General features: G+C 41.6%; 1 protein-coding gene across 5 annotated transcripts in view; it reads right to left on the reverse strand.

Moving 5' to 3' along the window:
• dpp6a (dipeptidyl-peptidase 6a) overlaps nucleotides 1-22,924 on the reverse strand; it is a 1,522,610-nt gene that overhangs the window by 38,898 nt on the left and 1,460,788 nt on the right. For all 5 annotated transcript variants that reach the window (XM_073054906.1, XM_073054908.1, XM_073054905.1 and 2 more), the window contains exons 17-18: nucleotides 7,166-7,213; nucleotides 205-303 (exon numbers count right to left, since the gene is read on the reverse strand). In XM_073054906.1, coding sequence (XP_072911007.1) covers nucleotides 205-303; nucleotides 7,166-7,213 — 147 coding nt within the window. The remainder of the gene's footprint in view (nucleotides 1-204; nucleotides 304-7,165; nucleotides 7,214-22,924) is intronic.

The raw sequence follows: 22,924 nt of genomic DNA on the forward strand, positions 1-22,924 counted from the left end.
CGTTTGAGTGACCTTGACTGATAACAAACTAAATTATAGTCGTTAAACTACATTGATATTTTATTGGATCATGTCATGTCTTATGGCTAGGAGGAGTGGGAGCAAATAAAGTTCAATGAGAACCTTTCAAATGATGTAACTCCAGGCTAGTATTTGTTCAGATGTGCTTCTTTTTGTCCATGACCTGAAAGAGCAGATACTTACTGTAGTCCTTTATCTGAACTTCTGTGAACTCTATCTTGGGCATTTGTTTGCTCTCAGTAGCATTGTAGACCTTCTCATTTTTCTCCAGCACAAAATATTCTAAAGGAGTGAAAAAAAAGAATTTAAGGACCACAAGAAACTGCAGAGTGTTGTGGACACAGCTCAGAAACCTGCCTCCCTTTCATTCTCTCTTGTCTATACTGTACTTTGTGCTGCCTTAGTAAAGCAGCCAGCATAATCAAAGATCTCTCTCACCCCAAATATTCTCTCTGCTCCCTACCAGGCTGAAGATACAAAAGCCCAAAAGCACATACCACCAGTCTCAGGAACAGCTTTTATCTCATTATTATAAGACTATTGAATGGTCTTCTAGTATGATAAGATAGGACACTTGATCTTGCAAGTTATCTCATTATGACCTTACACCGTATTGTCTGTATTCTGTATTTTATACTGCACTTTCCCTGTAACTGTAACACTTTATTCTGCATGCTGTTATTCATCTGAAACTCTGATCACAAAATCACAAATCTCCGCTGCCTTGCGGTTATAGCTACTCATGGGGAAGGCTTCGGTAGTAAACCCTGAGGAAAAATCAGAGCTGGAGTCCTATAATGACTTCCAAGCTGACTGGCAACTCCTGCGACACTGCAGGTGTCAAACTGTATCGGTCTCTGCCGGTCCTTTGCATTTATCAGCCGTGTGGAGAGGGGCAGCTTGCTACGTCGGCAACATCTTGCTCTCCATATCGTACTGCCTGGCTCGTATATCACGCAAACAGCTGGGACACAACATCTGTGGCCATCACTGACCAATGGAGGGCCTCAATATTGTTTGCCCTTGTACTACCTCACTGCACTAAAGTGATAAATTTATTTGTATAGATGACACGTATACCATTTTCCACGGTACCTCAGAATTACATGACAATAATAAATCAATTTAATTTACCAATACATCCAGTTGCTATTATGGTTATTAGGTGCAGTTGGAGCCTCTGATGATATAACCCATCTTGACTTACCTGCTGCCTAAACCTCAAGCATGCTGTTATCATCATTAGATTTGACTGCTTCAATGTAGTTCTGGTAACATTCCCTTATTAAATGCACTTTAAACCAGTGACTATCCAATGTCTTGCTCACGCTTCTTGCTGCTGCCATCAGGAAGGTACAGGAGCCTCAGGACTCACACCAGCAAGTTCAGGAACAGTTATTACCCCTCGACCATCAGGGTCTTGAACCAAAGAGGATAACTTCAACTCAAAATCAGATGGCAATTTAAATAATCCTACCACCAATGAACTCATTTTCAAGGACTCTTCATCCCATGTTCTCAAAATTTCTTGCTTACTTATAATTATTATTTCTTTCTTTCTGTATTTGCACTGTCTGCTCTCTTTTGAACACTGGTTGAACATCCAAGTTGGTGTGGTCTTTTATTGATTCTATTATGGCTGTTATTTTATTGATTCATTGAGTACGCCCACAAGAAAATGAATCTCAGTGTTGTATATGGTGACATATATGTATTTTGATAGTAAATTTACTTTGAGCTTTCAACGCGCCATGCTTGCTTTCTCTGACACTCGAATCAACACCAATCTGATTATTAACATTCACATATTTGTTTTAAATTCCATCTCTTTCTCAACTCTCTTTGTAATTTTCCCGAAACCCTCCAATTTTAGGAGTATGTACACTTCTCCAATTCTGGCCATTGGCAGCACAGTGGTGCATATACAGTAGGACTACTGCCTCAGAGCACCAGCGTTCATTCCTGACATCTAGCGCTATCTGGGTGGAGTTTAACCGTCTTCCAAGTGACTGTGTAGGCTTCTTCCTGGCACTTCCACTTCTCCCTTGTTGGTGGTATCATAATCAAGCAGGCATAGGTTTAAGCCAAGGGTTAGGAGTTTTATAGAGGGGTAGCACACGAGTGGTGGGATGGAGGCATGTCTCTACGATGCTCCTTCCCAATGCTAGTCTACAGGTCACCCCTTGGCAATGTGTAGCACCTGCTTAGCCCCCCACCCCTCTTGATTAGGGTCACATGAAGCCATGAGTGCAGGTGGTGGACGGTTGTATGAGCAGCTGGTGCATATCACAAGTCCTGGTTATGTGACCATTGACTCCAGGCAGACAATCTCTGAAGAGTGTTGATAATGGCTATAAAGACACTGTCCAGAAGAAGGCAATGGCAAACCACTTCTGCAGAAAAATTTACCAAGAACAATCATGGTCAAAGACAATAATCACCCATGTCATATGACATGGCATATAATGATGATGATGAACATACACAAAATGCTGAAGGAACTCAGCCGGTCAGTCAGCATCTCATGGAGGGAAATATACAGTCGACAGTTTGATCGAGACCCTTCTGAAGTCAGGAGCCCCCTTCCTTTCCAGTCCTGATGAAGGGTCTCAGTCTGAAACTTTGTTTATTTCCCTCTATAGATGTAATCTTGCCTGCTGAGTACCTCCAGCATTTTGTGTGTGGCTCAGGATTTCTACTAACTACAGAATCTCTTTTCTCTCTTCTAGAGAGGTACACTTTTCTTTACACAAAGAGTGGTTATGCCTGGAGCGTGCTGCCAGAGGACGATGAGGAAAATCAGGTTCAACTGTGTTTGAGAGATATTTCAACAACATACGTATACTTAAATAGGCAAGGCATAGAAAAGTAACAGTGCTAATGCAGGCAAATGGGATCAGATTTTACATGCAACAAGTTCAGTATGGGCATAGTGGGCCCAAAGGCCTGTTTTCCAACTCAACTAGACATACACATTCTAAGATATGTGACCTTTCCATTCTTCCTACCAAAATGTACTTAGTCACTTTTATCTAAGCTCAGCTTCACTTGCTGAATATGGGCATACTCTGTAAGTTTATTAGAGCACCCACTTAGAGTCAAAGAAGAGAGTAATAGCAACACGACAAATGTGTGGGCTGCTGTATTTGCAACTACCGTAGGTAAATGAATTAACAGCACAAATAGAAATAAATGGGATTGATCTTATATCCAGTATGGAAAGTAACCTTGGGTTGAGGACAAAACATTTTGGGATTCTTAACTTCTCGAAAAGATAGGCAAAATGGAAAAGGGTTAGTCTGACAGTAAAGTATGGTGTAAAGGTGGACATAAATCTGGGCTTCGAAAATGAGGAAACAGAATTCAGTTTGTGTGAAGCGAAGAAATGGTAAGGGGCAGAAAATATTGCTGGGCGTTGTTTATAATATATATGGTAGTGTAGGGCAGGGTGCAATACAGGGAAAAAGAGTCTCATGCAATAATACAAATACAGTAATTATGGGGATTTTTAACCTATAATTAGATTTGAGAAATCAAATTAATATTAATAATTTGGAAAATGAATTCCTTTAGTGTATGCATTATGGTTTCTAGGCCATTGTACTGATGATCTAACCAGACAACAGGCAATTTTGGATCTAACAGTATGTAATCTGAAAGGATTCATTAGCAATCTGCCTAAGGGGTCTTCATGGAAGAGTGATCATAATAATTTTATAGGCATTGAAAATTAATTATTTCAATCTCGATCCAGTGTTTTATATGCAAACAAATCAAAATATGAAGCCAGAAGAAATGAGTTGGCTAAGGTAGATGGGAAACTACATTAAAGATGTACAGTATGCTCAGAAATGAGGAATAGCTAATATGTGAAGAAAACAAATATCTTTCAAGACATAAAAAACAGTAGAAAAAGTAATCCAGTGTGGCTTTCAAGTGACATTAAAGACAGCATTACATCAAGGGAAAAGACCTTTACAAAAGTGACCAGTGATTGGAAACATTTCAAAATTCAAGTAAAGGAGATCCAAGAAATTGATGTGGAAAGAAAGTGAGAGTAACCTTTGTGGAAAGTAAAAATGGGCAGTAAAAAGCTTCTTTAGACATTTGGTAATCATCTTTCATGGGAAGAGAACAGAGGGACAGAAGAGGGAGGTGATTCTTGGAATCCTAGCCCTTACCAAACTTCGGAACAGCACAAGAATATAAGGACTGTCAAAAAACTCATGACTGACGTTCATTAGGAAAATACCGGGACCTGGGAATCAGAGAACAAAGGGATGCTGCAAAACGGATCATCTCCTGTATTGACGGTGCACATTATATGGAAGGTGTGAGTACAATAAGAATTTTAATAAAGATAACCCTAGCTAATGGCACAGCTCCAACATAAGTGTGCTACTGAATGACTTCAGTACATCACTAAGCATTTTACAAATTTTTTTCCTGACGTGGATGCAAAGGTTGTAGATATTCCCTGGAACAGATAGGTGGTCTTCTCTTCTGATCCTGGTTTGATAGGCCATTTAAGAAGGGTAATGGAGCAACAGATAGACCGGATTAAGGAGGGATGGTTGGGTTTTAAGAATAGCAGGATTATCGAGGAGTACGACATAAGAATAGGTATTTTGGTCCTCCACATCTGTGATGGCTATCTTGATTCTATTCCCACATACCTGAATTAATTCTGTATCACTCTTTGCCCTGCTCATTCAAGCAGCCATCCAGTTGACTTCTGATCCTGCTTCCGCAACCTCCTCTGGCCATGCATTCCAGATATCAACTGCTCTTCAGGTGAAACATTTAACCTTCAAGATCTGTGTGTCTTCTTTTTGTAACAGCAAACTTAAATTCCATATTTTCCAATTTGAGTTTAATTCTGAAACCCTGCATGCTCAGTTTGAAATTGTATGGTCTGGATTATTGGCCCAGTGTAAATATATTTAGTTTTGATGGCAACTTTGAGTGGTAGCAATTGTTACGCCTGTGCCCCAACTCTGAGGGGCCGAAGGGTAGAAAGTAGCCCCCTCCTTTTTGGGAATTGCAAGATCGCTATTAATTCAGGTCAGGAGACCCAGGAAATGAGACAGAGACACAGAATCCACAGGGGGTTTGGAATGTCCTGGCCCTCAGTGATTTCAAAGCCACGGAAACCGGCCATTGTCTCTTGGAGACGGAATTGTGTATTGAGCGCTGTGCTATTCATCGATGCCCTCAAGGAATGAGCAACGTGGGCTGGTTGGGGGGAAGGCATCCTCCCCAACTTGACTGACATCTGAGACCCCGTGAGTAAGGATAAAAGAAGGTCTGGGGAACAACCCCTTTTCAGACGCACCAGGAGAAACGATAGAAATCCAGTGACAGCGTTTAATAGCGAAAGCCGGTGGAAAGCCCACGTGCGTCCTTTTCCATTTGCCTCAGAATTGGTGGGACTGACCACGGGAGATGGCTTAGCTAAAAGGAAAAGGACACCGACGACATTTCGAAGGATCGACATCATAGAAAGGAAAACGGGCAAGTTCTAAACTTCGTCTCTCTCTCCAACCAAAAGCTGCAGCCTAAATGAACTTGAGTGACTTTTATATTTCCATCGGACAATACATTATCCCCTAGACAACGATAGAGCTATTTCTTATTGATTATTATTATACCCGCGCTTTTAGATTTAGTATTGACGAAGTATATTATCTGTATGTTTGCATTGATATTATTTTTGTGTATTTTTATCAATAAATACTGTTAAAAATAGTACCATCAGACTTCAACGGACCTCTCTATCTTTGCTGGTAAGTGACCCAGTTACGGGGTACGTAACACAATCATTAGTAATAGAGGTCAAAATCACTTTAACAAATGTTGGCGGTGTAGCTCTTGAAGGACACACATTGTTTTCTTGCAATTCCTTAATGGAATTAAGAAACATAGAAAACCTACAGCACAATACAGGACCCTCGGCCCACAATGCTGTGCTGAACTTGTACTTACTTTAGAAATTACCTCGGGTTACCTATAACTCTCTATTCTTCTAAGCTCCATGTGCCTATCCAGGAGTCTCTTAAAAATACCTTATTAAACACTCAGCAGACCAGGAAGTATCAAAGTAGAGAGAAACTTTCTGGGTTAAGGTCTCTTCGTTAGTCCTGAGTACCGCTTTTCTTACTATGACTTGGACTGAATGTAAAGGGTGGTTTCCAGATCTGCAGATGACACAGAACCTGGATGCCTTGTGAACTTTGAGGAAGGCAGATACAAACATTAAGGGGATGGTGGAATTGGCAGATGAGATATAATGCACAGTAAACATGAGGTGCTCCATTTCATGAATGGTAGCACAGCGCTTTATAGTACCAGCAACTGGGGTTCAATTTCCTGTTGCTGTCTGTAAGGAGTTTGCATGTTCTCCCCATGACCATGTCCAGATGCACCAGTTTCCTCCCACAGTCCAAAGGTTTGATAGGTTAATTGGTCATTGTCAATTGTCCCTTGATTAGGTGGGGGTTAAATCAGGGGCTACTGGGCAGCATGTCTTGAAGGGCCAGAAGGGCCTACTCTGTGTGATGTCTCAATATTTATTTATTTTTGTAAATTTCGACAATAGGAATAATGAGAGGGATTATAAAGGAGAAGCGGCTACAATCTAAATATGAAACCTTGAAATTATGTGTCTAGTTTCTTGAAAGCCACAGGGCAGGTTGAGAAAATAATAAAAAGAGTCCAACAACCTACTAACCCTAATGCGGACGTCTTAGGAATGTGGGAGGAAACCAGAGCACCCGGAGGAAACCCATGCAGTTCAGGGGAGAACATACAAACTCCTTTCAGACACAGGTGGAATCCAAAGTCCAATGTGTGATAGGTAGAAGAATAGAGAATAGGAACAAGGAAGTCAGGATGAATTTTCATGTAACACTGGTTTAGCCACAGCTTGTCACACATCTTCACAGACTGATGACACATATTAGAATGATTCCTAGAACGAGGCACTTTAAGTGTGTGAATAGAAAGGAGAATTGGGTTTAGAGTAGGTGATGTGTAAGCAAGGAAGGTGTGACTACTGATTAGGGCCTAAAAGATACATAGTCTGCAGTTTGAGAATAAATGTCAAATGAATACTTACTGCTCAAAGTGAAAAGAGACTGCTTACCGTGTCTATCACTCGTGCTGTGAACAGTGACTCTTGGAACTCCTGGGCCTGAGAATAAAAGGAAAAATGTCAACAAGTAAGATGGATAAAAAAGAAGAAAGAAACTTTTAGTTAATTGGCATAAGATCCAATGGGATCTAGTTCATACCAATCCCTAGAGTACTACCACCAGTTATTTATTACCACATCTCTAAGGAGTTGCTTTCCAGTGGTAAGGCAAATGTGAATGCCGTTCACAACACTGCAGCATTTGATTGAGTGTAGAGTATGGAAAACCTGAAGTCAATGGCCATCAAAGGAAAATCGCTCCAATTCTTAGTGAGTTGTGACTCACAAAAGGAAGATGGCCAATCATCCAGTCCCAAGATCCTCAGAGCAATGGTTCTTTCTATTATAGAAACATAGAAAACCTACAGCACAATACAGGCCCTTCGGCCCACAAAGTTGTGCTGAACAAGTCCCTACCTTAGAAATTACTAGGCTTACTTATAGCCCTCTATTTTACTAAGCTCCATGTACCTATCTAAAAGCCTCTTAAAAGACCCTATCGTATCCGCCTCCACCACCGTTGCCGGCAGCCCATTCCACGCATTCACCACTCTCTGAGTAAAAAACTTACCCCTAACATTTCCTCTGTAACTACTCCCCAGCACCTTAAACCTGTGTCCTCTTGTGGCAACCATTTCAGCCCTGGAAAAAAAGGCCTCTGACTATCCACACGATCAATGCCTCTCATCATCTTATACACTCTATCAGGTCACCTCTCATCCTCCTTCACTCCAAGGAGAAAAGGTGAGTTCTGTTTCCCTCACTCCACTAAGCTCAGCAGAACTCTGCTCCCCCCACCTTTAAACTCACCGGCTTTACTGGTGAAGTTTCCATACGGATGCTTAACATAATAAATAAAAAGTGAACCAGAAGTGTGTGACGTAATGAAAAACAATCAATATAACCAAAAATCTCATCAGACACCACCAAAATCGCAAGAGTGCAGGATTATTGGTATGCTAGCATACCAGGTGTGTTTACACTTCGCCTACTTCAAAAAGTAACTCTCCAATGTGGCACTTCTTATTCTGATTCTAGTTCTTGTTCTTATTGTAATCACCAGGAAGGAAGTACAGGAGCCTGAAGGCACACTCTCAATAATTCAGGGACAGTTTCTTCCCCTCTGTCATTAGATTTCTGAATGGATATTGTACCCATGAACACTATTTCACTATTTATTTTATTTCCCTTTCTATTTTTACACTACGTATTTAATATTATGTGTGTGCATATTATATATATATATATATCATATATGCACACACATTTAGTCTAATTCATGTTTTTTTCTATTAGTACATATTGCACTGTAGAGCTGCGGCAAAAACAATTGATTTTGTGACATATACCAGTGATATTAAACCTGATTCTGATTCCGATTCTATTTAGCTGGTTGAAAAATACTGTTGTCAAAAAGCACCCTATCATTTTTAGAATGTATACCAGTTGAAATATTCAGTCCCTGCTTATGATTTATGTCTGCTGGTTTCATATGCCTTCCTGTTATTGATGTGCAGATTTAACCTTATTCATTGAACTAATCAACTATAATTCTCCAGCTTCTCAGCCACAAATCAATGGGTTTACACAGCAGCTTATTAATAAATCTTGCTCTCCTTATCAGGGAAGATATAATCAATAACAGACTGGCTCCCTGCATGCAAGTTTGTAAAAGTGCATTTTTATCTCTGTGATTGTGATCCAGTTCTTTTGAAATAAATTACTTCAGCCAATTTGTCTTAATGTATTTACGTGTGGCCTGTGCAAGAGAATGCTGATGGGAGCCAGTGGTTTGAGCAGGAAAATATAAACGAGCAAAAGTATAGACAGCTGTTTTATAGTTGGGGAATCTAGGTCCAGAGGGCACAGCCTCGTAATAGAAGGACATCCCTTTTTGTGGAGATGAGGAGGAATTTCATTAGCCAGAGGGTGGTGAATCTGTGGAATTCATTGCCACAGGCTGCTGTGGAAGCCAAGTCCTTGGGTATATCTAAAGTGGAGGCTGACAGGTTTAAGGGAGCACTGCTGAAGATGGATGACAGCTTACTGGCGGTTCTTAAAGCAAGAAATAGAACTGCTGTGTGCATACATCTACTGATGCTTCTGGACACATCATCAGTGATGTTCCTGGAATCATCGGGTGTTTCGGGTCTTTCAACACCATACACCCTCCTCCAGGTGACCCAGCCAGGGCTGATCTGACCCCAGCTTGTGTCCAGATGGCTAGCTACATATGACTCCATGGTTCCCCTCTCTTGAGCCACAGCCACCTTGAGGCCCTCTCTGCCGCATCGGTGGTACTGCGGATGGCTCTCCTCTTCCTCTCTCCCTCCATGCCCAAATTGCTGAAGGCTCTGGCTAAGGAATGGGCTGCAAATCCCCTACAACCAACTTCCACTGGGAGGCACCTCGCTCTCCATCCAGCCTGTCGGCAGTTGCTGACCAGTCCTGCGTACTTCGATAGCTTCCTTTCAAAGGCCTCTTCCAAGCGATCTTCCCATGGGACTGTCAGCTCCAGCATCACCACCTGCTTCGTAGACTCAGACACAAGGACAATGTCTGGTCGCAGGGTGGTGGCTGCGATATGGTTGGGGAACTAAATACTTTATTAGTAACACTTTTTCTGTGGAAAATTCTGGAAAACGGTCACCACAAATAAAGAAGAGGCGAGCAACGGTGAGTTTGGCTCGAGGGATGAAGTGTGTGGGTGTGAGTCGGAGCGAGGTCGAGGCATGTTCAAGATGGAGGAGGAGTCAGGGATGAGTTGGAGAAAGCAGAGTGGAAAAAAAGTTGGAGTGGAGCAGTTTCCATAAGGCCATAAGATGTAGGAGCAGAATGAGGCCATTAGGTCCATCGAGTCTGCTCCACCATTTCATCATGGCGGATCCAATTTTCCTCTCAGCCCCAATCTCCTGCCTTCTCCCCATAACCCTTCATAGCCTGACCAATCAAGAATCTATTAACCTTTGCCTTAAATATACATAAAGACTTGGCCTCCACAGCTGCCTGTGGTAAAGAATTCCACAAATTCAACACTCTATAGCTGAAGAAATTCCTCCTCATCTCTGTTCTAAAAAGACGCCCCTCTGTTCTGGTCTTAGACTCTCGCACCATAGAAAACAACCTCTCCATAATCACTCTATGAAGGCCTTTTTGTTAAGTTTCAATGAGGTCACCTCTCATCCTTTTGAATTCTGGTGCCAACAAACACTCTTCATATGACAAGCCATTCAATCCTGGAATCATTTTCATGAACCTCCTTTGAATCTTCTCCAGTTTCAGCACATCCTTTCTAAGGTAAGGGGCCCAAACCTGCTCACAATACTCCAAGTGAGGCCTCACCAGTACTTTATAGAGTCTCAACATTACATCCTTGCCTGGAGAGAGGCTGGATCGATCTAAGTGCTGGAACGTGGCGGCGGGGTCCAGGCCCAGAGCATATTGATGGCCTGAGTTCATAAGACTTAGGCACAGAATCAGGCTATTTGGCCCATGAAGTCTGCTCCACGATTCAATCATAGCTGATTCTTTTCTCCCCTCCTCAGCCCCATCCCGGCCTTCTCCCTAGATGAGGAGGCCAAAACTGTTCACAATACTCAAGGTGAGGCCTCACCAGTGCCTTATTAGATTAGATTATAAAGCTTCAGCATCACATCCCCACTCTTGTATTCAAGACCCCTTGAAATAAATGCTAACATTACATTTGCCTTCCTCACTACTGATTCTACCTGCAAGTTAACCTTCCAAGTTCCTTTGCATCTCAGACTTTTGGATTTTCTCCCCGTTTAGAAAACAGTCAGCACATTTATTTCTACTACTAAAGTACGTGACCATGCATTTTCCAACATTGTATTGTCCTAGTGCGGAGAGTGAACCAATGTTTGGACAATTTAAATGCTGGATTGAATTCCATCTATCTCATGTTGTCAGGACTGGAGGTGAGGACTGGGCTCGTTTGGCTCACTGCTCCACAATGATCTGCTCCGCTGTGTGATGAACTGAGGCTGTGGCTGTGGGCCTGCTCCGGGATTCCTGTCTATGGTCTCACTTCCATTCAGAATGCTGTTGCCTGCTTTTATTGTTTGCACAATTTGTTTTTTTCCCTCTCTCTGTGTTGTTGGTCTTTTTTTTTAATAGGTTCTTTTGGGTCTCCTGCTTTGTTGCTGCCTGTAAGGAGACGAATCTCAATGTTGGATAATTTACACATACTTTGGTAAAAAAAAAATGGATTTTGAACTTCGAACTTTGATTAGGAAGGGCTTCAAAGGTTTTGGGGAGAAGGCAGGAGAATGGGTTTAAGAGAGGCAATAAATCAGCTGTGATGGAATGGTGGAGAAGACTCAATGGGTCAAATAAATTATTTCTGCTCCTTTTTTAATGGTCTTTATGAAACTACCAATCCAAAACCCTTTTAGGTGTAAGCGAAGAATGGGAAATTCAATTTCCGGAAAAGCAGTTACAACCCATTTGGGACTTTCTGACAAGTGGCCAAGGGTATTTCCTTGTATGTGATTACTGGCTATCAGTTCCTTGCAATACAAGCCCAATTATTCAGCAGATGGAAAAGCAGAGCCTGGAAGATTATCTTTCTGGGAGATCATGGGATCTTGAGTGTGAGGGGAATCAATGGGTGAGTGAAATAGTCAGAGAGACACGGACTAATAGCAGTTCTTCAGTTCAACAAGTCCATGCTGACCTAAGGTGACTATCTAAGTTAATCTCATTTCAGAAATTCAAAGTTCAAAGTAAGTTTATTATCAAAGTACATATATGTCACTATATTCTACCCTGAGATGCATTTTCTTGCAGGCATTCAGAGTAGAACAGAGAAATACAGTAGAATCTACAAATCTTTGAAAAACTACAAAGACAACCAATGTGCAAAAGAAGACAAACTGTACAAAAGTAAAAATAAAAACAAGTCATGACAAATAACCAAACATATATATATGTAAAACACTAAGAATATGAGTTATGGAGGCCTTGAAAGTGAGTCCATAGGTTGTGGAATCAGTTCAGAGTTGAGGTGAGTGAAGTTATCCATGCTGGATCAGGAGTATAATAGTTAAAGAGCAATAACTGTTCCTGAACCTGGGGGTGAGAAACCTGAGGTTCCCAGTGGCAGAAGTGAGAAGGGAGGATGAGGATCTTTGATGATGGATGCTGACGGTCCTTGATGATGGGTGCTACTTTCAGGTAGCAGCACTCCTGACAGATATGCTCAATTAACCTGCAGTTGTCCCATATCCCTTTAAAGCTTTCCTATTCATGTGTCTGTTCAAGTATTTTTTTAAATCATGATCAGAACAGTGAAACGGGTAGATAGGATTGTGGGGATGGCAGAGTTGCCCATCACTTCACCCTAATGCCCCTCTTCCTTCCCGTTCTCTAATAACCCAGTCTCCTCTCCTATCAAATTTATTCTTCTCCAGCCCTTTACCTTTTCCACCTATCACTTCCCAGCTTTTTACTTTATTGCCTCTTCCGACCCACCTGGCTTAACCTATCACCTTTTAGTTGTACTAGCTTTTTCTGGGAGTCAGTGAACACCTCTTGTTTGATTCAGCAAAGTACTGAGTTTCAATTCCAGAATGTAAAAATCATAGTCATACAATGACTTTCAAGACGTAAATTTTTAACTCAAGATTTTAAATTGCCAAGGATGGAATTAACCCCTGGCTTCATTGGATTGGCTGCAGATTTGTTATTTTACTTGCTTAGCTTTCTTATACTTGTTTATATTTTTATATAATCACCTATAAACATGCAATTTCTCAGTCAGTTTTCCAATGGTTACAGTTGCCTCTATTTTTCTAGAAACCTCTTGGGTTTCAGTAACAGGTGTCTGGTTATCTTATTGGTTAAGTGTAATCAATGGTACGAGAAGACATGATTACTTTTAGTCTCTTCTCTTTCCTTTGGCTCTCGCCATGCATTCCATTCTTTACTCTTGTAGCACTTAATAAAACAATTGTAGGCAACAACTTTTGGACCATAAGGTTGATTTATTATCCCTCTCAAGCACATTCTCCTGTCTTCTCCCTGTACCCTTTGATGTCCTTACTGATCAAGAAACTATCAACTTCCACTTTAAATATACCCAATGAGTTGGTCTCCATAGCTACCCCTGGCAATGAAATCCACAGATTCACCATCCTCTGACAGAAGAAACCCCTCCTCATCTTTGTTCTAAAAGGTCATCCATATATTCTGAGGCTGTGCCTTCTGGTCCTAGACTCCCCCACTATGGGAAACATCCTGTCCACCTCCACTCTATCTAGGCCTTTCAATATTCAATTGGTTCCCATGAGATCGCTCCTCATTCTTCTAAACTACAGGCCCAGAGCTCCTTAAATGTTAACCTTTTCATTCCTGGGATAATTCTCATGAACATTCTCTGAAACCTCTCCAATGTCAGCACATCCCTTCTGAGATATGGAGCCCAAAGCTATTCACAATACTCCAAATAAATTCTGACCAATGCCTGATAAAGCCTCAGCTTCTGAAGAATCTTTGGATCCAAAAGGAACAGTTTGTTCATTGAACAGCAGTCCTGCTGAAGGTCTCGACCGGAAATGTTGACTGTTTACTCTTTTTCCATCGATGCCGCCTGGCCTGCTGAGTTCCTCCAGCAGTTTGTGTGTGTGGCTTGGATTTCCTGCACCTGCAGATTTTCTCTAGCTTGGTCATTTTATGTGTTCATTAACCCTAGTACCTTCACAATAGGACTCCAATTCCTCCTCCTGTGCATCTTCTCCTGGAATTTAAAACTCCAGGTGAATCTTGGCCTTTCTTCCACCACTAGGTTCTATAAACCAGAGTCCAGAAATCACCCAATCGCTATTCTTCTGATTTAGTTTGTCTTTCTTCTGACTTTTTTCAACTAGGTGATACCTTGCAAATGTGGGTATTAAGCGTGGAGTGTGGGTCCAACAAAATGAAATGGAGTGGGAAAGGAAGAAAGAGATGCGGCTGTAGCGTAAGATTGCAAAGAAGGGATTCAATTGCCGTATTTGGAGATGTTTACAAGTAAATAAAATTGGACAACTCAATTTGGCGACAAACAAAAAGGCTTAGAAATGATTTTATCCTTCATTTTTTATTGCACCACTTTTTACAAATAACCTGGCCTAGGATGGAGGGAGATATTTAAAACACCGAGTAACACACACAAAACAGAGGAGGAACTCAGCAGGTCAGGCAGCATCCATGGAGAGGAATAAGGAGTCAACATTTTGGGCCAAGACCCTTCATCAGGATTTCCTGCATCTCTGCTTCCTGCATTACTCCGGATTTCCAACATCTGCAGAATCTTTTGTGTTTACGATACTTAAAACATTTTTTGGACATTAATGACTGCATTTATTGCCTATCAATAACTGTCTTTGAGAATACGGTGATGAACTACTTCCTTGAACGACCAACCCTTCTCTTGTGCACTTTCCTGCTGCTGCACTGCCTCCCCTCCTCCCCTTCATGGTTTGAAATCTCACTGGTCAGTTAGTCAGTGGTGTTGAAGGAACCTCAGCCCTTCAGCTTGTTTAACAGGTCAGCTGCCCATCCCTTTAAGCCCTTGAGAAGGATCAGCTTATTTATCACAAGTACGGTCTAAGACTTGCTTCAACTACTATTAACTACTTTATTAATCATACTTTTTTTCTCACAAACTATTACTGCAATCAATAGCCTGGAATTTCCCTTTCGGAGCTGAGCTTCTGAGCCACCTGTATGACCTGCCGTTTTTGCGGTATGAACTGAAGTCTCGAAGGTGCAGGACGTTTGCGGTGTGGTGCGTATGGGCCGAATCAAGGTGGCAGGATCTAGGCTTGAGTACGGGGAATCACCCAGTGTTCAGCCATTGCCGGATGGGACTTGGAGGTGAATTGAGGTGGTAGAACTGAGGCGAGACTGATTGAAGCACTGGACCAGATTGGCAAAGTCAGATATGGGACGAATCAAGGTAGCAGGACCCAGGCCTGAGAAGGTATCAAACAGCAGGGCCCACATTCAGGAATGAGGAATGACCACTGTTTGGCCGATTTAAGTGCCAGGACAGATTGAAAAGGTCAGGGTGTCGAGGCCAGAGGTGAGGGACAGGTCGGTGTTCGGTTCACTGCTCACGAGGTTTACTCGTCTCTGTGCTGAACTGAGGCTGTGGCCTGCAGCTAACGGGCTCCTGGATTGGCTATGGCTGGCTTCGTGTGGTAGACTCACTTTTGTGAACCTTAGTTCTGAATCTTACTTGCTTACTTTTATTGTTTGCACAATTTGTTTTTGTCTGACTGTCTTTTTTTAATAGGATCAATTGAGTTTTTTTTGTGGCTGCCTGTAAGGAGAGGTTTCTCAAGGTTGTATACAATATACAAACTTTGATAAAATATGTACTTTGAACTTTGAATATGTACACCGAAACACTGAAATACACAGTGAAATATGTTGTTTTTATGTCAACAACTGCCATGGTCTGAGAATTGTGCTGGGGACAGCCCGTAAATGTCACCACACTTCTGGCGCCATATTGCATGGCCTGAAATCACTACCCCTAATCATACACCTTTGGAATATGGGTGGAAACTGGAGCACCTGGAGGAAACCCACACAGTCACGGGGAGAACATAGGTACACCTTACAGACAGCAGACGGAATTGGACTTCTCACGCTAAACACCATGCTACCGTGCCTCCACTTCCTTAATAAGCTGTGGTGCACCTGTGGGTCAGGAGGTAAGAGTTATACACTGTGGAAATAGGCCCTTCACTCAACTAGTTCATACTGGCCCGTAACATAAGAAACAGGCGTAGGAGCAGGCTGTTTGCCTACTTTGAGCCTGCTCTGCCTCAGTGACATTATGGCTGATTGAACCTTGGTCTCAATACCACTCTCCCACCCTGGTACCACCCCCTTCGCTCACTAGTTGAAATTTTTAGCAGTCACTGCCTTGAACATATACACCAGCTATGTTCTCACATCGCTCTGGGTAAGAAATCGGAAGAGTCAGAATGCTCTTGGAGGAGACGTTCCTCCTCATCTCCATCTTAACGCCTCGCCCCAAATTTAAAAGGACACCATCACGAGGGAAACATCCTCTCAGCATCCAGTCTGTCAATTTCCCTCATCACCTTTCATGTTACAGTCTCACCAAAGGGTAGGTGGAACAGTATACTCTTCAGTGATCTCCTTTGTATGTTTCATATAACAGTAATAAAATCATACCATTTAAATATACTGCATATAGTATAATTTATGTATATTATAAAATTATATATAATTTATACGTTTATTATCAAAGATCACCAAAACATATTATCGAAGCATATAAAATTATGAAAGCTAAAGGCAGAAAGGTTGTTTTTATTCTTCCCCAGGTAGGTTATCTGACCAATCATTCTAATTAGCCCTCCCCATTCCCTTCTATCTATTATCCCCGCCAATGAACCAGGGGTTCCCAACCTGGGGTCCACAGACCCCTAAGTTAATGGTAAGGGTCCATGCATAAAAAATGTTTGAGAACCCTTGCTTTAAACCATTTTTATAATACTGTTTACATTGTATATTCATGCTATTCATGGGTTTATGCATATTTTATTCCACATTCATACTTTAACCACTGTTATATTTTATAAAATTCTTTATTCCTAATATTGTTGAATGTTGCTTTTTTGTTGCATATTGCGCCTTGACCAACACATCGCAGCAAATTCCTCATACATGCAAACATACTCGGTGGATAAAGCTGGTTCTTGGTCCTTGATTCTTGATCTGTAAGTGAGACTAGAACTAGGGGAAACAACCACAAGATTCAGGGGAAAAGTTTTAGGACAGAGATGAGGAGAAAATGCTTTTCCCAGAGACCAGAGAATCTGTGCATTTCTCCACCCAGGGAAGCAGTAAAGGCAACCTCATAAGATATACCTTAGACGCAGTTAGATAGATTTTTGCATTACTGGGAAATTAAGAGTTATGGGCAAAAGGCAGGGAGGTGGAGCTGAGTTCATGGCCAATCAGCTATGATCTTACTGTATGGTGAAGCAGGGCTGATAGGCCAGAGGGCCTACTTCTGGTCCAATTTCTTCTGTTCTTAAGAATACAGGTATTGTCTATATCACCTCTCGTATACAACAACATCTTCATCATGGGAATCAAGCTAAGGAACCTTCTCTGCACTGCCTCCGTCTCTCATCACTTATCGGGGCCAAAAATACACACAGGAATCAGACCCAGCATTAATAGAACAACAGCAATGTATTCTGCAATTAGGACAGTGTGGGATTTGGTGGAGAACCATACTCTTGTTCCCAGGCATATCAAAGTTCAAAGTTAAAAGTAAATTTATTATCAAAGCATGTATGTAATCACCACATGCTATCCCAAGATTCTTTTTTGCAGGCATTCACACTAGAACAAAAAATACAATAGAGTCAGTGAAAAGCTACACATAAGCAAGGACTGACAAACAACCAACGTGCAAAAGAGGACAAACTGTGCAAGTAGAAAAACAACAACAAATAAATAAATAATACTAAGAACATGAGTTGCAGAGTCCTTGAAAGTGAGATCAGAGTCAGAATCAGGTTTATTATCACCGGCACGTGACGTGAAATTTGTTAACTGAGGTTAACAAATAGGTTGTGGAATCAGTTCAGAGTTGAGGTGAGTGAAGTTATCCATGCTGGTTCAGGAGCCTAATGGCTGTATGGCAGTAAGTGTTCCTGAATCTGGTGCTGTGGGACCCAAGGCTCCTTTATCTGCTGCTCTTGTCCTTTTCTTTTGTGCTGTTGGATTTGTTGAGGTGTGTATGCAGGTGAGACACATTGTAGCCACAATTCACTGCTGGTTTCTCCAGAGTGAACGTTGAAGGTAGCCATGGATGACTGATCATGCGGACAACATTGCTGAAATCATTTACATTTTTTTACTCCTTGTTGTGGGTGAGTAGGACAAGGGTACCTGGCAGGAGACTGTCCAACCCAGAATGGTTTTATTTTAGAAACATAGAAAACCTACAGCACAATACGGCCCACAAAGCTGTGCTGAACATGTCCTTACCTTAGAAATTACCTAGGGTTACCCATAGCCCTCTAATTTTCTGGGCTCCATGTACCTGTCCAGGAGACTCTTAAAAGACCCTATCATATCCGCCTCCACCACCGTCGACGGCAGCCCATTCCACGCACTCACCACTCTGCGTCAAAAATTTATCCCTGACATCTCCTCTGTACCTACTTCCAAGCACCTTAAAACTGTGCCCTCTCATGTTAGCCATTTCAGCCCTGGGGAAAAGCCTCTGACTATTCACATGATTAATGCCTCTCATCATCTTATACACCTCTATCAGGTCACCTCTCATCCTCTGTCGCTCCAAGGTAAAAAGGCTGAGTTCACTCAACCTGTTCTCCTAAGTCATGCTCCCCAATCCAGGCAACATCCTTGTAAATCTCCTCTGCACCCTTTCTATGGTTTCCACATCCTTCCTGTAGTGAGGCAACCAGAACTGAGCACAGTACTCCAAGTGGGGTCTGACCAGGGTCCCATATAGCTGCAACATTATCTCTTGGCTCTTAAACTTAATCCCACAATTGATGAAGGACAATGCACCATACGCTTTCTTAACCACAGAGTCAACCTGCGTAGCTGCTTTGTGTGTCCTATGAACTCAGACCCCAGGATCCCTCTGATCCTCCACACTGCCAAGAGTCTTACCATTAATAGTATATTTTGTCATCATATTTGACCTACTAAAATGAACCACCTCACACTTATCTGGGTTGAACTCCATCTGCCACTTCTCAGCCCAGTTTTGCATCCTATCAGTGTCCCGCTGTAACCTCTGACAGCCCTCCACACTATCGACAACACCTCCAACCTTAGTGTCATCAGCAAATTTACTAACCCATTCCTCCACTTCCTCATCCAGGTCATTTATAAAAATCACGAAGAGTAAGGGTCCTGTTACGTACCCGTGACACGTGACAGTGATACCCTTGTCACGTGACTGGGGTTGAAGCTATACTGGACTTGAGGTAATGGTCTTGTGATGGTGGAGTGACATCATTTTGCCGCCAGTAGAGGTCATGTGACAGGTTTTTTTTTACAGGGTATAAAAGGAGGACCCCTCCCTGTGAGGAGGGGCAGTTCGTGGCTGGATTTGCCATGTTGACTTCATGCCACTGCGTGATTTAATGTTATGACGCAGTTTAGTTGAAAGATGAAGTTTTATCTAATGCCTAAAGTTTAAAAGGTCATTGCCAGCAGTTTCTTTACAATACTGCTAGTTGAGAATCAGTGGAGAGTGAAGATCGGAGTTCGGGAGGTGAAGATCGGAGTTCGGGAGTTCAAGATCGGGGAAAATTGATTTCGACGGTGAAACAGGTTCGACCTTGTTTGATCCTCATTCGGAAGGATTTCGTTGACTGCTCTCGTGTTAATCCCTGGGAAATACCAGAAAGGATTGAGAATGGTGTTTTGAAGGAAAGGTCAGTGCCTTTAAGCCGTTTTGTTTTGTTACGTAAATTCTTCGTGGGAAAAGTTCGATTTGGGAACTGAAGCAAAACGACGTGAAAGAGAATTTAAATCGTCTAAAAAAGTCTCTCCTTTAAATGGACTGTGAGCATTTTGAACTTTTGGTAATACTACTTTGAAGAACTGTTTTTGCACCATCGCTTTAAGAACTGTTTAAGCTTCATTGCTTTAAGAACTGTTTAAGCTGCCGCACAGCAGCTGATTTCCGGTTATGGTAGTGTTTTGTTTACTTTTGGGGGGTTTGTTTTCAGCGTTTAATAAACATGTTATTTGTTATAGAAACCCCTGCCTAACTCATATATTTATTGTTGCCTGAATCCGTAACAGTCCTAGAACAGATCCCTGAGGCACTCCACTGGTGACTGACCTCCATGCAGAAGATGACCCGTCTACAACCACTCTTAGCCTTCTCTGGGCAAGCCAGTTCTATATTTTAGAAAATATTATTTTGCAAAGGTTAAAAACACAAATAAAGAAAGAAACTCCACCTTTCGGTACTTCAACTGATCATTCTCAATTCTGTTTAAAGTCAGCACAAAGCCTCATTACAGTCTAGAGATAAACCTATAAACTTACCACAATGAACATTGACAGTTGAGTGAAGTTAATAACAGAATAAAGATGTCCAATGGACAAGTTGGGACCAATTAGTTCTGCCAACCATGTCTGAGTAGTTATTAATGTATGTGCATTAAATTTTTATCTGCATATTTTAAACAGTTATTGACCTGTTTATTAGACTTTAAATAGTTTAATAGTTGCTTTAAAAAGGACACCAGTGTATATCAGCAATCTGCCAGACAAACACGAGGTTCCCAAGTCCCATTATGGTTGGGATTACTGGGTAATTACTGGAAAAGGAATACAAAAGATGTACAGGGATAAAACCAGAAATGAGTGTTTATAACTATAAGGAAATAAATGATATTTACTCTCAAAAATAGAAGAGGAAATTAAAAAATGATGTGCCATCATTCTGTATTAATACAAACATTAGTGCAAAAGGAAGCCCTATAGCAAGCCAATGGCAAATCTAATTTGAAATTCAGAAAGGAGAGTCACTAGAGATTACACATGCTGGAATCTGGCACCACAAACACTCTGCTAGAGAACTCAGTGGCTTGAGCAGTATCTGTGTCAGGGGGAGGGAGGAATTGTTGAGATCCTGATGCAGGGTTTTGACCTGAAACATGGACAATTAATTCCTTTTCTTCCACAGATGCCTGGACAACACAAACACCTATGTCAGGATGCTGTTCATCGACTACAGCTCAGCATTTAATACTATCATTCCCACAATCCTGATTAAGAAGTTGCAGAACCTGGGCCTCTGCTCTGCAATCGGACCCTTGACTTCCTAGCCGGAAGACCACAATCTGTGCGGATTCGTGTTAACATATCCTCCTCACTGACAATCAACACTGGCGCATCTCAGGGGTGTGTGCTTAGCCCACTGCTCTACTCTACATATACACATGACTGTGTGGCTAGTCATAACTCAAATACCATCTATAAATTTGCTGCTGATACAACCATTGTTGGTAGAATCTCAGGTGGTGATGAGAGGATGTAGAAGAGTGAGATATACCAACTAGTGGAGTGGTGCCACAGCAACAACCTGGCACTTAATGTCAGTAAGACAAAAGAGCTGATTGTGGACTTCAGGAAGGGTATGATGAAGGAACACATACCAATCCTCATAGAGGGATCAGAAGTGGAGAGAGTGAGTAGCTTCAAGTTCCTGAGTGTCAAGATCTCTGAGGATCTAACCTGGTCCCAACATATCGATGCAGTTATAAAGAAGGCAAGACAGCGGCTATACTTTATTAGGAGTTTGAAGAGACTTGGCATGTCAACAAATGCACTCAAAAACTTCTATAGTTGTACCGTGGAGAGCATTCTGACAAGCTGCATCATTGTCTGGTATGGAGGGGCTACTGCACAGGACCGAAAGAAGCTGCAGAAGGTTATAAATCTAGTCAGCTCTATCTTGGGTGCCAGCCTACGAAGTACCCAGGACATCTTTAGGGAGTGGTGTCTCAGAAAGGCAGTGTCCATTATTAAGGACCTCCAGCACCCAGGGCATGCCCTTTTCTCACTGTTACCATCAGGTAGGAGGTACAGAAGCCTGAAGGCACACACTCAGCGTTTCAGGAACAGCGTCTTCCCCTCTGCCATCTGATTCCTAAATGGACTTTGAATCTCTAGACGCTATCTCACTTTTTTAGAACTATACAGTATTTCTGTTTTTGGAATGTTTTAAAAATCTTTTCAATATATGTAATTGATTTACTCGTTTATAGATTATTATTATTTTATTTTATTTATTTTTTTCTCTGCTAGATTATGTATTGCATTGAACTGCTGCTGCTAACTTAACAAATTTCACATCACATGCCGGTGATAAGCATTAAGAAGAGGGACGCCTCACGTCTTAATAAGCTGGTAAGGAAGGCGGGCTCTGTCGTGGGCAAAGTACTGGAGAGTTTAACATCTGTAGCTGAGCGAAGGGTGCTGAGTAGGCTACGGTCAATCATGGAAAACTCTGAACATCCTCTACATAGCACCATCCAGAGACAGAGAAGCAGTTTCAGCGACAGGTTACTATCGATGCAATGCTCCTCAGACAGGATGAAGAGGTCAATACTCCCCAATGCCATTAGGCTTTACAATTCAACTGCCAGGACTTAAGAACTTTTTAAAAGCTATTATTAATGCTTTTTGAGACGGTGATTTAGATGCATATCATATTTTTTTTACTGAGTTAAGTATTGTATGTAATTAGTTTTGCTACAACAAGTGTATGGGACATTGGAAAAAAGTTGAATTTCCCCATGGGGATGAATAAAGTATCTATCTATCTATCTATCTATCTATCTATCTATCTAAACCTGGTTCTGATTGACTCACTGAGTTCCTTTTGCTGACCTTTCAGTAAAGGGACACAGGCGCCTTTTAGAAAAGTAGATGCCTTTAAGCATCTATAAGTACAAGAGGAGCGATGAAAAGAATGATATGTAGATAAGGTTAGATGAAATAATGGGGGAAAGCTATCATTGACATAGATCAGGCAGACCATATGATTTCTATGCAACAAATTCTATGTAATTACCTCTGCATTTAAAAGGTAGTTGTGATACTGCAGAAAAATGATGGGACTGAAAAATGATGGAATTTGCCACACTATGAAAT

The sequence above is a fragment of the Hemitrygon akajei genome, chromosome 8, assembly GCF_048418815.1.
Source record: "Hemitrygon akajei chromosome 8, sHemAka1.3, whole genome shotgun sequence".
Taxonomy (NCBI): Eukaryota; Metazoa; Chordata; class Chondrichthyes; order Myliobatiformes; family Dasyatidae; genus Hemitrygon; species Hemitrygon akajei.